This window comes from Scardinius erythrophthalmus (assembly GCF_964197995.2).
Source record: "Scardinius erythrophthalmus genome assembly, chromosome: 25".
Lineage (NCBI taxonomy): Eukaryota > Metazoa > Chordata > Actinopteri > Cypriniformes > Leuciscidae > Scardinius > Scardinius erythrophthalmus.
In genome coordinates this window covers 32,380,342-32,393,723 of record NC_138245.1, presented here as the reverse complement: position 1 = coordinate 32,393,723, position 13,382 = coordinate 32,380,342, and the positions used below count along the sequence as shown (strand labels likewise).

The 13,382-nt window shown below is 40.1% G+C and overlaps 1 protein-coding gene across 1 annotated transcript in view; it reads right to left on the bottom strand.

Annotated features, from left to right (window-relative positions):
* LOC308685521 (uncharacterized protein) overlaps positions 1 to 13,194 on the bottom strand; it is a 14,411-nt gene extending 1,217 nt beyond the window's left edge. Inside the window, exons 1-5 of the mRNA XM_081357351.1 lie at positions 12,898 to 13,194; positions 11,557 to 11,616; positions 11,387 to 11,469; positions 9,819 to 9,986; positions 6,342 to 6,568 (exon numbers count right to left, since the gene is read on the bottom strand). Coding sequence (XP_081213477.1) covers positions 6,342 to 6,568; positions 9,819 to 9,986; positions 11,387 to 11,469; positions 11,557 to 11,616; positions 12,898 to 12,964 — 605 coding nt within the window. The 5' untranslated portion in view covers positions 12,965 to 13,194. The remainder of the gene's footprint in view (positions 1 to 6,341; positions 6,569 to 9,818; positions 9,987 to 11,386; positions 11,470 to 11,556; positions 11,617 to 12,897) is intronic.
* Between the last annotated feature and the right edge of the window lie 188 nt (positions 13,195 to 13,382).

Here is a 13,382-nt window from a genome sequence, read left to right as displayed (position 1 = left end):
TGTGAGTGAGTGTGTGTGACTGAGTATATGTGTGTGTGTGTGTGTGTGTGTGTATATGTGAGTGTGTGTGAGTGTGTATGTGCAGAGATGGGCATAAATACATGGAAATGTATTTAAATACAAATACAGTATTTTGTATTTTGAAAATACACAAAATACATGTGAAATTGGCCGTCCAGTGCAGGGATAGGTCACAGTGAATGAAGAAACTACATAGGCCACTGACTTTTCATTCATAACCTCATCTCTGTCCTCTCTGTCACTCTTTCTTTCTGTCTTTCTTGCAATTACAAATAAACTTATGCAAAATAGCAGCTATTTATATACTTATTTCTGGTTACAATATAGTCTATTACTTATGGTGAACACTATATAAAACTTCATACTGTATGTAAAACTGTGGGAACCTTTTCTGCTATCTAGCAAAGAATATGGATGGGCGATTTGACCAAAATCTCAATTTTACTTCACAGTAACAATATCATGGTTTCGCAGTTCTCAATATCAGTTTTGATTCCACAGCATAAACTGAATTTCAAAATCTTTTTTTTTTTTTTTTGCAGGTAGTCCAAAGCTTTTTAAGTAAGTTTATGTAAAGTTTATTTGTTTCTATAAGTGTATTCAAATTAGAAAGTGTATCTAAACTTAGAATTAATTTAGATTCATTTGACACTATTTACCCCTTTTTTATTATAATGTTTTATGTACAATAAAACTAAAAGCTGAAGATGTGTGTGGAGTATCATTCATCAGTGTTTGTTTTTCCACTCCAACGTTCCAATAATTCCTGCTCACTAAAAGTTGCACGGATAAATTTGCTTACCCCAGAAATAGGCCCATCTATGTGAACGATTTAGAAAAAGTTCCATCAATTCACACTTTATATCATCGCTATGATATGTTGGGCCCTATTTTAACGATCTGAAACGCAAGTATCTTTGTGGGCGGGTCTCGGGCGCTGTTGCTATTATACCGGCGGGATAAATGACTCTCCGACGCAAATCTAAAATGTGTTGGTCTGAAGTCGCTTCATTACTCATAGGTGTGGTTTGGGCATAACGTGAAATAAACCAATCAGAGCGTCATCTCACATTCCCTTTAAAGGTGCTGTAAGTGATGCGACGCGTTTTTTAGGCCAAAACATTTTTTGTCACATACAGCCAACATCTCCTCACTATCCGCTCGCTGCCTGTCCCCTGAACACACTGTAAAAAAACGCGGTCTCTCTAGACACCACAGGCTCCACAAACGGCAACAAAAACAAACTGGGCTCACCTGCACCACGAAACATAATAAACAGTGCTCCAGCCAATCACTGGCGAGAAGTATTGGAGGGTGGGGTTTGGGGGGGTTAGTGCGCGTGCACGTGAAGGGGGTGTGGAGGAGAGAGAAGCAGAAGAGGGAAGTTTGAATTATGGCCGACACACGACCAAAGAGACGACGTTCCGATGAACAAATTGCAAAGAAGAGGGACAAGGATAAGGAACGCGCAAAGTCCCGAATTTACATCGGAAAAACCTTTTAAAGGTGGCGAGAACTCCGCCGGCAGAACGGCTTCCAATCCGACATAGTTGCTCTGTTTTTGCAGAACAGGTAAATCCATTTTTCTTTCTAAACTGACGTTCATGTTCGCCAAACCAACACAAGGATGTAATTAGCTAGATCTATGCAGTCAGCGCTAACTTTGGTGAATAAAACATGTATGTTTCTAGCAGCGATCAATCTCTATTGTAAATGATCAAGCAAATTCACAATAGGGCGACAATTTGTGTGAATGATTGTTTTCATCCACTGTTTGTTATGAATTTGAATGTTCATTTATAGGCTATTGACAACTTTGACTAAATTTGTTTACGCCGCCGCCGTTGTTTATGCTCACTGGGAAACGCGAACGTTATCATGATATTATTGCGTCCTTGTATGGGAGCTATTTATAACCTCAGGCGGCGAGACGATTTTAAGATAGCCTAATGTTTCTCTTTTTCTGCATTCTGTTCAGCAATATATAAAAGCATTTATCTAACTTGGCGACATTACACATTGAATGAAGTATCAGTAAAACTTAACTTTGTTTGTAGTGACTATTTGGACTTTCCTTTATGCCGGAAGGGAGGGGAGGAGGGAGGGTCTAGCTAGCCTCCGTTTTGTTTGACAACAATTCGAATGTCAACAAGAAGTAACGTCTCCCGGGATCGCTTACAGCACCTTTAAGAGCAGGCGCGCTTGTTCCATGGCGGATTGCTATTATAACGGCGGATTTGCCAGGAGCGGTTCACAGCCGAGGAGACCGACGTTCTGGTCAGGGCCGTAAAACACAGAGAAGTGACATTGGGGATGGAGAAACACACCCAGATTAGCTTCGCTTAAACAGGCGTATGATCATTTGGGTAAGTGTGTAAGCTATTTTTTCACATCTTCATGGACACCACAATGATTTCCCTCGTGTGTTAATATTTTTCCTTGTAATAATGTATGGTTTTCTAAAAATGAGAACTGCTGCGTCTGTGTGTAGATGGCCAAGCATGCGCCCTTAAAATAGCCTCTGAATAACATGCACCGCTGACTTTAGACGAGGTTTCTCCTGGTCTGTGGCGGAATTGTTTTCTGAAACTGCAAAATAGCACCAGGGAACGCTTGCGCCGGAACACGCCTCCTCTTTTCCCTGAACCGCCCCCGGGAGCGCAAGTTCATTCCCTAATTTACCGACGTGTGTCTGTGGAGGGAAGAGTCCGCTGTGCGCGGGTGCAAAATAGGAATGATACATGCGTCAGTGTACGAAGTCAATTGCGCTGGGTGCGAGATAGAGCCCGGTGTGTCATATCACCCAGCCCTAACATGCAGTAATGCTTTAAACACATTTGACAAGCTAGTTGATAAAAATTAACAACCGGTCAAGACTGATTGGCTAACGCTATTTTCCCACTTGTCTGTGCTCTTTTATTCTTTCATGTTAACTAGGGATGCACCGAATGTTCGGCCACCGAAATTAAAGTAAAAAGGCCGAATAAATTTTGCCAAACAATGACGTTTTTAATGACGCAATCAAATAGTAACCCGCGTAGAGTGAGAAGCGCACGTTTTATGCAGCAAACATGTCGGCAGTGTGGAAGCACTTTAAAGTGTCAGAGAAAGAGGCAAAAACGGCAGTTTGCAGACATTGTTCTGCTGAATTGTCCAGAGGGGGTGCATCTGCAAAAACGTACAGCACTTCAAGTTTAATTTATCACTTAAAATCAAGACACCCCGAACATCATGCAGAGTACGAGAAAGACACGGCGGCGGCTACGGCAACAGCAGCAGCGAAAAGGAAAGTAGCTCCCAGTCCCTAGTACACCCACTCCATCTGTTGCTGACTTCTTAGAAAAGACAAAAAAGTTTGCCAATGACAGTGCCAAAGCTAAAGGAATTACTAAAAGGATAATGGAATTCATCGCATTGGATGATCAACCATTCTCTGTTGTAGAGGATGTTGGATTTCGCAGGCTTATAGACCATATTGAGCCCCGTTACACCATCCCTAGTAGACGGCATTTCTCAGACGTGTGCTTACCTGAGATGTATAACGTAGTTTCAACTAACGTCCATGAGCTTTTGGCTACAGATATTGCAGCCCTCAGCTTCACGACTGATATTTGGAGCTCGGATGTGAGCCCCACCAGTATCCTGAGTTTAACTGCGCAGTGGATCGACACAGATTTCAAGCTACAAAAGATTGTGCTTCACTCACAAGAGTTTAGAGGGTCCCATACAGCTGTAGCCATATCCGAGGCGTTCGCCAACATGTTTGACACTTGGCGTATCGACCGATCTAAAGTGCATGCGGTAGTCAGTGACAACGCAAGAAATATGGCTAAAGCCATGGAAGATAGCAATCTGAAAGGCATACGGTGTATGGCACACACAATTCAACTGGCGGTCAACGAGGGATTGTTGAGTCAGCGCAGTATAGCAGATGTGATAGCGATAGGCAGGAAAATTGTTGGCCATTTCAAACATTCACCGCTTGCCTATGCGCGCCTGCAATCTATCCAAGAACAGTTCGGAATGCCACAAAAACGTTTCCAACAAGATGTGAGCACAAGGTGGAACAGTACATATTATATGCTGGAAAGCCTTTTTGCGCAAAAGCGAGTCTTGGCCACATACATAGCAGATCATGACCTGCCCGCGACATTCACCGCATACCAGTGGGTGTTAATCGAGAACGTTCTCTCTCTTCACGCCCCCTTTGAGCAGATAACAAAAGAGATAAGCTCATCTGATGCATCTGTGGCAGACGTCATACCCTTACTTGCAGCACTAAAGCGTCTTTTAAACAAACAGGCTGAAACAGACCACGGAGTGAAAACAACTAAAAGTGCGCTCTTAGAAGCTGTCAGCACACGATTTAGTCAGGCGGACTCAGAACCCCTGTACTGCATCGCGACTGTGCTTGATCCACGATATAAAGATCATTACTTGGATGTGGGGAAAAAGATGCGCACACGAGAAATGATCCAGGCCGAGTTGGATTTGGGAAAGCCGCTAGGTGATGGAGACGGTCAGGTGATGCACAGCGCAGGAGATGAAAACAGCGCAGAGAGTAAACGGGCTCGTACTACAGATGAGCCACGCACAGTCTCTCTGTCTGACATGTTCGATGAGATCCTCCAAGAGAATAACCCATTTGCAAGACAGAGGACAAGCTCGACCGCTCAACAGTTAGATGGGTATCTCTCAGAAGTCCCCATCCCCAGGAGCAATAACCCTCTCGAATTTTGGAGGACCAATCAAGGCCGCTTTCCCGACCTGGCGCAGATGGCACGCAGGTAGGCTACTTGTATGGGAAATTAATTTAAGATTTTATTTATATTTTGGATTATGGTAACACTTTATAAGTAGTTTCTATTTTTAACATTAACTAACAAAGAAAAACCCTTATTAAAAGCATTTAATAACATTTACTAATACAGTATTAAAATTAAGTATCAAATTTGTAATTTTTTAATTAAAAAATATCAAAAGTGGTAGGCCTATTTGTTAAAATTGTTAATGCACTTATACTAACATGAACTAAATATTTTTTATTATCTTACATTAACGAAGATTAATAAATACCATAACAAATGTATTGCTCATTGTTAGTTAATGCAATAATGTTAACAAAAGGAAACATTGTAAAGTGTTACCTATATTTTATATTATGTATTTTGTGAAAATTTAACTATTTTCAGTGTAGTCAAATAGTAGGCCTACACTGGGTTTCAACCATTTCATTATCTTGAAGACATTGTTCGTTTTGAAATGAGCAACTGTCAGAAAACTGCAATAAAATTTTCAACTATTCTGCAGGTACTTGTCTGCTCCATGCACAAGCACCGACAGCGAGAGACTGTTTAGTGCTGCATCTCATGTCATCGATGAGAAGAGGAACCGACTTTCATGGGACAAAGCAGAGAAGCTACTTTTCATAAAGAAGAACCTGCCACTTTTCCTGAAGAAGTAGGCTAAGTAGGCTTATGTCTAGGACAGTTATTCATTTGTTGTGGGTTCATCCACATTTTTTGCACTATTCAATGCACATTTGTTGTTGTAGACAATACAGAGTTACATTCTTTCAGCAGTCAGTTATAGGCCTAACATAGGCTATTCAAGAAGGGGGGCTTCAAAGATGGCAGAATTTTTATTTTTATTTTACTAATTTATTTATTTTAAGTTATATTGTGCTTTGTTTGTATAATATCTGCTGGAATGTTCAAAAAATGTTCAGTGTTAAATAAATATTTTGAAATTGTATTTTTGTTATTTGATTTATTTATCTGAAAAGCAACACAAAATAGTAAAAAGCACATTTTTACTATTTAATTATTGTAATGGTGAAAAAATTGGCAAAATTAATGGAAAAAATGCGAAACACTGCATTCGGTATTCGGCCTTCGGCCAAGCATTTCATTATTATTCGGCTTCGGCCAAGAATTTCATTTCAGTGCATATCTAATGTTAACTGAAGTGAATAATGCACTATTTTAACTTTAATCAACAAGTAGAATTGATCATGGTATTCTCACCTTATTCCAAAAGAAATCACTAATCCAACGCTGAGCTAGTGAATGTCTGAACTAGTTGATGCACAAAATCAATACCCTGATAAAGAGGTTGACTGGCCAAAAGTATTTTATGTATTTTGAAAATACAAAAATACTCATCTTAAATGTATTTAAATACAAATTACATTTGATTTTTTCCAAAGGCTTTAAAATACAAAATACAAAATTTTAAATACATGTATCTGAAATACTGCCCATCCCTGTGTATGTGTGTGTGTGTGTGTGTGTGTGTGTGTGTGTGTGTGTGTGTATGACCTGCGCAGTAGTCCTCTGGCTCTGCTAGCGTTGGGTGTGTGTTTCTTCAGCGCTGTCATACAAAAGGCTGCTAGCGTGTTGTAGCATCGCTCTCGTAGCGAGTTGTGTTCGCTCGTCTCCCACAGCGGAAGCTCGCCAGATAAACGACTCGCGGCCTGAACGAACTCCAGGAGCTTCTGCCACTCGCCGCTACGCTGGAACACACGACCTCCTTCCTCACACGCGCGCTGAGAACAGAAGAACACAGGAACCGTAACACACTGATTCTGATCGAGTGAACGACTGAATCTGACTCTCAGAAATGCATGAAATGCATCCCAGGAAATGCATGAACTGATACGATACCAAATAAACCTCATTCAAAAGCATCACCAAATGCATGACAGTAAATGAAACATCTTTCTACTTCAACTCTAGTCAGACTATATGCATATATCATACAGAAACAGACAGAAACACATATCATATAATATTAGAAATTAGAAATAGCGTAATGACGTAGAAATAGCGTAATGATGTAATAATAGTGTAATGATAGAAATAGCGTAATAATGTAGAAATAGCGTAATGACGTAGAAATAACGTAATGACGTAGAAATAGTGTAATGACGTAGAAATAGCGTAATGACGTAGAAATAGCGTAATGATGTAGAAATAGCTTAATGATGTAGAAATAGCGTAATGATGTAGAAATAGCGTAATGACGTAGAAATAACGTAATGACGTAGAAATAACGTAATGACGTAGAAATAGCGTAATGATGTAGAAATAGCGTAATGATGTAGAAATAGCGTACTGATGTAGAAATAGCGCAATGATGTAGAAATAGCGTAATGACGTAGAAATAACGTAATGACGTAGAAATAGCGTAATGACGTAGAAATAGTGTAATGACGTAGAAATAGCGTAATGACGTAGAAATAGCGTAATGATGTAGAAATAGCGTAATGACGTAGAAATAGCGTAATGACGTAGAAATAGTGTAATGACGTAGAAATAGTGTAATGACGTAGAAATAGCGTAATGACATAGAAATAGCGTAATGACGTAGAAATAGCGTAATGATGTAGAAATAGCGTAATGACAGAAATAGCGTAATGATGTAGAAATAGCGTAATGACGTAGAAATAGTGTAATGACGTAGAAATAGCGTAATGACGTAGAAATAGCGTAATGATGTAGAAATAGCGTAATGATGTAGAAATACTGAATGACGTAGAAATAGTGTAATGACGTAGAAATAGTGTAATGACGTAGAAATAGCGTAATGACGTAGAAATAGCGTAATGACGTAGAACTAGTGTAATGATGTAGAAATAGCGTAATGATGTAGAAATAGCGTAATGACGTAGAAATAGCGTAATGACGTAGAAATAGCGTAATGACGTAGAAATAGCGTAATGACGTAGAAATAGCGTAATGACGTAGAAATAGCATAATGATGTAGAAATAGCGTAATGATGTAGAAATAGCGTAATGACGTAGAAATAGCATAATGATGTAGAAATAGCGTGATGATGTAGAAATAGCATAATGATGTAGAAATAGCGTACTGATGTAGAAATAACATAATGATGTAGAAATAGCATAATGATGTAGAAATAGCGTAATGATGTAGAAATAGCATAATGATGTAGAAATAGCATAATGATGTAGAAATAGCGTAATGATGTAGAAATAGCGTAATGACGTAGAAATAGCATAATGATGTAGAAATAGCGTAATGATGTAGAAATAGCGTAATGATGTAGAAATAGCGTAATGACGTAGAAATAGTGAAATGACGTAGAAATAGCGTAATGATGTAGACATAGTGTAATGACGTAGAAATAGTGTAATGACGTAGAAATAGCGTAATGATGTAGAAATAGCGTAATGACATAGAAATAGCGTAATGATGTAGAAATAGCGTAATAACGTAGAACTAGTGTAATGATGTAGAAATAGCGTAATGATGTAGAAATAGCGTAATGATGTAGAAATAGCGTAATGACGTAGAAATAGCGTAATGACATAGAAATAGCGTAATGACGTAGAAATAGCGTAATGACGTAGAAATAGCATAATGATGTAGAAATAGCATAATGATGTAGAAATAGTGTACTGATGTAGAAATAGCATAATGATGTAGAAATAGCGTACTGATGTAGAAATAGCATAATGATGTAGAAATAGCGTACTGATGTAGAAATAGCGTAATGATGTAGAAATAGCATAATGATGTAGAAATAGCGTAATGACGTAGAAATAGCATAATGATGTAGAAATAGCGTAATGAAGTAGAAATAGCGTAATGACGTAGAAATAGCATAATGATGACGTAGAAATAGTGTAATGACAGAAATAGCGTAATGATGTAGAAATAGCGTAATGATGTAGAAATAGCGTAATGACGTAGAAATAGTGAAATGACGTAGAAATAGCGTAATGACGTAGAAATAGCGTAATGACGTAGAAATAGCGTAATGATGTAGAAATAGCGTAATGACGTAGAAATAGCGTAATGACGTAGAAATAGCGTAATAATGTAGAAATAGCGTACTGACGTAGAAATAGCGTACTGACGTAGAAATAGCGTAATGACGTAGAAATAGCGTAATGGCGCAGAAATAGCGTAATGACGTAGAAATAGCGTACTGATGTAGAAATAGCGTAATGACGTAGAAATAGCGTAATGACGTAGAAATAGCGTAATGGCGCAGAAATAGCGTAATGACGTAGAAATAGCGTAATGACGTAGAAATAGCGTAATGACGTAGAAATAGCGTAATGGCGCAGAAATAGCGTAATGGCGCAGAAATAGCGTAATGACGTAGAAATAGCGTAATGACGTAGAAATAGCGTAATGACGTAGAAATAGCGTAATGACGTAGAAATAGCGTAATGGCGCAGAAATAGCGTAATGACGTAGAAATAGCGTACTGATGTAGAAATAGCGTAATGACGTAGAAATAGCGTAATGACGTAGAAATAGCGTAATGGCGCAGAAATAGCGTAATGACGTAGAAATAGCGTAATGACGTGTGACGCGCTGAACGAGCTGTTCTTCGGCTGAATAAAGTGTGGTATAAACGAGTGTCTCGTCCTCCTATACTCCTCCTCTTCTGCGTGTGTGGAGTGGAGCAGGACGACGGCCCTCCAGTGCTGCTTCAGACGCTCATCCACACGCGACTGGCTTTGGGCATCTTTACTGTGATCAGTATTAGCAGCGGCACAACGGCTCATATCATCATTATCTCCAAATTATGACCAGAAATGCATAAATATTAAGTGCTCAAATAAAGAACCAGTGTACCAGTGTAAACGCACACATCAACCCGATCACACGTTTAGCGTTCATGTAAACAATACGATTGGATTCATTAATCGGAATGAATTCAGTCCGATTGAAACAAAAGTTGTGCATGTAAGCGTAGCCAGTGAGAATCTTCAGTGTGATCATGTGACTCAGATGACGGATGAACTGAGCTTTATTACCCAGAATGCCATGAGGTGTGGTCGAGCTTTCCTGTAGCAGTGGGCGTCCCGGTTGGATCCGAGGCGGGAATATGGGATGGATCTGTAGACGCTGGTCTTCTTCTGGTGCAGGTCGTGCAGTAACAGCGAGAGGTCAGAGGTCAGCGAGCCCGACGCCATCTGAACAGACTGAGAGCATGAGGAGACTCTTAAACATCATCAAACTGAGACTCTTAAACATCATCAAACTGAGACTCTTAAACATCAGGCTTGTTTGAGATGAGCAGGATCTGCGCAGAGCCGATCACCGGTGATCATGCCGGTTAGAAATGTGTCCGAGTGCGGTCCGCCTGGCTCTGATGTCATGCTGACGCGTGTCGCGAGCGCAAGCCGGCCGTGTGGATTCTGCAGTCGCGCGCAGCTGCTCTCCACCGTCTGCGCTGAGCAAAAGCATGATGGGAAACCACACAGCTTAATGCTCATTGGTTTAAACCACCGTGATGTATTGTTCTCTTTTAAAATGTTTGATTTTAAAACTCTGATCTCATGTTTTATGTGTATAAATGATGTGTTAGTATTCCCAAACTCTCCGGCAGTGCGATCTCTATGGGTTATGCAATATCATTTTTATAAAAAACAACAACAACAAAAACACATATGTCTGCGTTAAAGTAAAAATGATTGATAAACATGTATTTGGAATGGAATTAAATAAGTACTTTGGGTGTCTTGTTCATTATATTTATTTTCATATAAAAGCAACCGAACTTAAATTACATCTCGTTTATTAGCAACACCGTGCACGAGCGCGAGTCCCGCCATCTTTGATCTCACAGGTGTCAGATCCACCGCGAGAAGAGAGAAGTTCAGTGATCTGTCCGTCTCCTCTCCTCCTCTCACTGCAGCCGCCAGCGTGTGTGTAGCGTGTTGTGCGTAGCGTGTTGTGTGTAGCGTGTTGTGTGTAGCGTGTTGTGTGTAGCGTGTTGTGTAGTGTGTTGTGTGTAGCGTGTTGTGCGTAGCGTGTTGTGTAGCGTGTAGTGTGTTGTGTGTAGTGTGTTGTGTGTAGCGTGTTGTGTAGCGTGTTGTGTGTAGCGTGTTGTGTAGCGTGTTGTGTGTAGCGTGTTGTGTAGCGTGTTGTGTGTAGCGTGTTGTGTAGCGTGTTGTGTGTAGCGTGTTGTGTGTAGCGTGTTGTGTAGTGTGTTGTGTGTAGCGTGTTGTGCGTAGCGTGTTGTGTAGCGTGTAGTGTGTTGTGTGTAGTGTGTTGTGTGTAGCGTGTTGTGCGTAGCGTGTTGTGTAGCGTGTTGTGTGTAGCGTGTTGTGTAGCGTGTTGTGTGTAGCGTGTTGTGTAGCGTGTTGTGTGTAGCGTGTTGTGTAGCGTGTTGTGCGTAGCGTGTTGTGCGTAGCGTGTTGTGTAGCGTGTTGTGCGTAGCGTGTTGTGTAGCGTGTAGTGCGTAGCGTGTTGTGTAGCGTGTAGCGTGTAGTGTAGCGTGTAGTGTGTAGCGTGTAGTGTGTAGCGTGTTGTGTGTAGCGTGTTGTGTGTAGCATGTTGTGTGTAGTGTGTAGTGTGTGTGTGTGTGTGTGTGTGTCACCTGTTCGGCGAGCAGAAGCGTGTCCATCAGATGTTTGGACTCGTTACACGCGTGACGCTCTTCACTCCGGAGCCGCCGGGAACCTGTGGGAGAGAGGGAAGAGAGTCACCACACACACACACACACACACACACACACACACACACACACACACACACACACTAACTCACAGGTGTGTGTGACAGTCAGACGGGAACACAGGATATCCATGTAGGATCTTCTCAGGCATTCTGCGGGATCAGGAGATTCTGCATCAGTTCAACCGGTTTTACATGTTTTACATCCACAAATATGATCAACAGGGACCCAAATAGAATAGAATAGAATAGAATAGAATAGAATAGAATAGAATAGAATAGAATAGAATGAGGCATTTATATAGCACTTTCATATCTACTACTGTACACCCAAAGCGCTTTACAATCATATCAGGGGATCTCTCCTCAACACCACCAGTGGGATGATGCGACGGCAGCCACAGTACAACAGCGCCAGTGCGCTCACCACACAAACACACACACACACACACACACACACACACACACACACACACACACACACACACACACCAGCTGCAGTGGAGAGGAGAGAGAGTTATAGAGCCAGTTCAGTGATGGGATTATTCGGAGGCTCTGACTGGGAAGGGCCGGGACACCGGGTTACACCTCTACTCTTTACAGGGAATGCTGTGGGATTTTCAGTGACCAATGGGTGTTTATTTTCAATGAGTCAAATAACAGACAAATAACACACAGCTTGTATTTTCATGTACAAACACACAATTATAGTATAAAAATATTTATATTAGAAATATGTATAAAATATTATTAGATTTTTGTTACATTACATTAAGTTTTTTGTACTAACTATAGTACTTTGCTGTTATTATCTTTTATTTATTTTTGAGTTTAAGTCAATTAAATCAACATTATATATATTTAAATCAAATGATTTATTATATTATTATTTAAAGCATTAATTTATTTTAAATCAAAAGCATTTATTAATGAATTTGATTCATTATAGATTTAATATTCATTATAGATTGTTTTTTTCTAAACTGTTAAACCACTAAAGCTGAACATGAAAGACCTTCATCATCATCATCATCCTCTTAAAGGACATAAAGGCAGAAGCTTCATATTCATATTCTCCACATTGTTGTTGTTTGTAAAGATTGGATGAGGATTTTAGGAGAACAATTGCTGCTAACGTTACTTCTCGGACTCATAAAGAGTGACTCGAGCTGAAGAAATATCTGAGGAACATTTTATATTAACTCCAGAATCTTCTATTGTTTTTGCATCTTACAAAAGTGTATTAAAATCCATGACTATAAGCAAGCCATCAAACATCATGATGTGAAAAATACTCATCAATCATGTGTGATGTGAGAGATTACAGTAACAGCTGGACTCACTGTATACTGTCTCTAACTGGATCATATTTTGAGTCTTAACTGATTTTTATGATGATGATGATGATGATGATGATTATGATGATGTTCTCACCTGTGACTTTGGCCTGTGGTTCTGGGATCTCCACTAACACTGATCTCTGATCAGCTTCATCTGCCATTTTAGACTCTTTCTTCTCTTCCTGCACGAATCGCCCGATAATCTCTCAGTTTTTCAATGCGAAGCTAAAATGGCCTTCAGTATCGCGCCATAAACTACTGAGGAAACTAAGGAAATAAAAAGGACTAAATAACATTCGGAAATTAATCAATAAACATGGATAAACAACAGAGTAAAGTTATGGCGTGCGCGCGCTCAGCTCTCATTCATTCACCAAAGCCCGCGCACTGCATTTACCGCGTGGGCGGGGCTTCCGATTCCCACGCGCTGATTGGTTCAATACTGTGGAGAGGCTCGATTCTGATTGGCTGGAAGTCAGTGTTGTGCTGTAGAAGCTCTGGATCGACCAGACTGTGTGAGTATTTGATTTATAATAGTGTAATAATCACACAACCAATCAATAATTGTGACTTAATCTG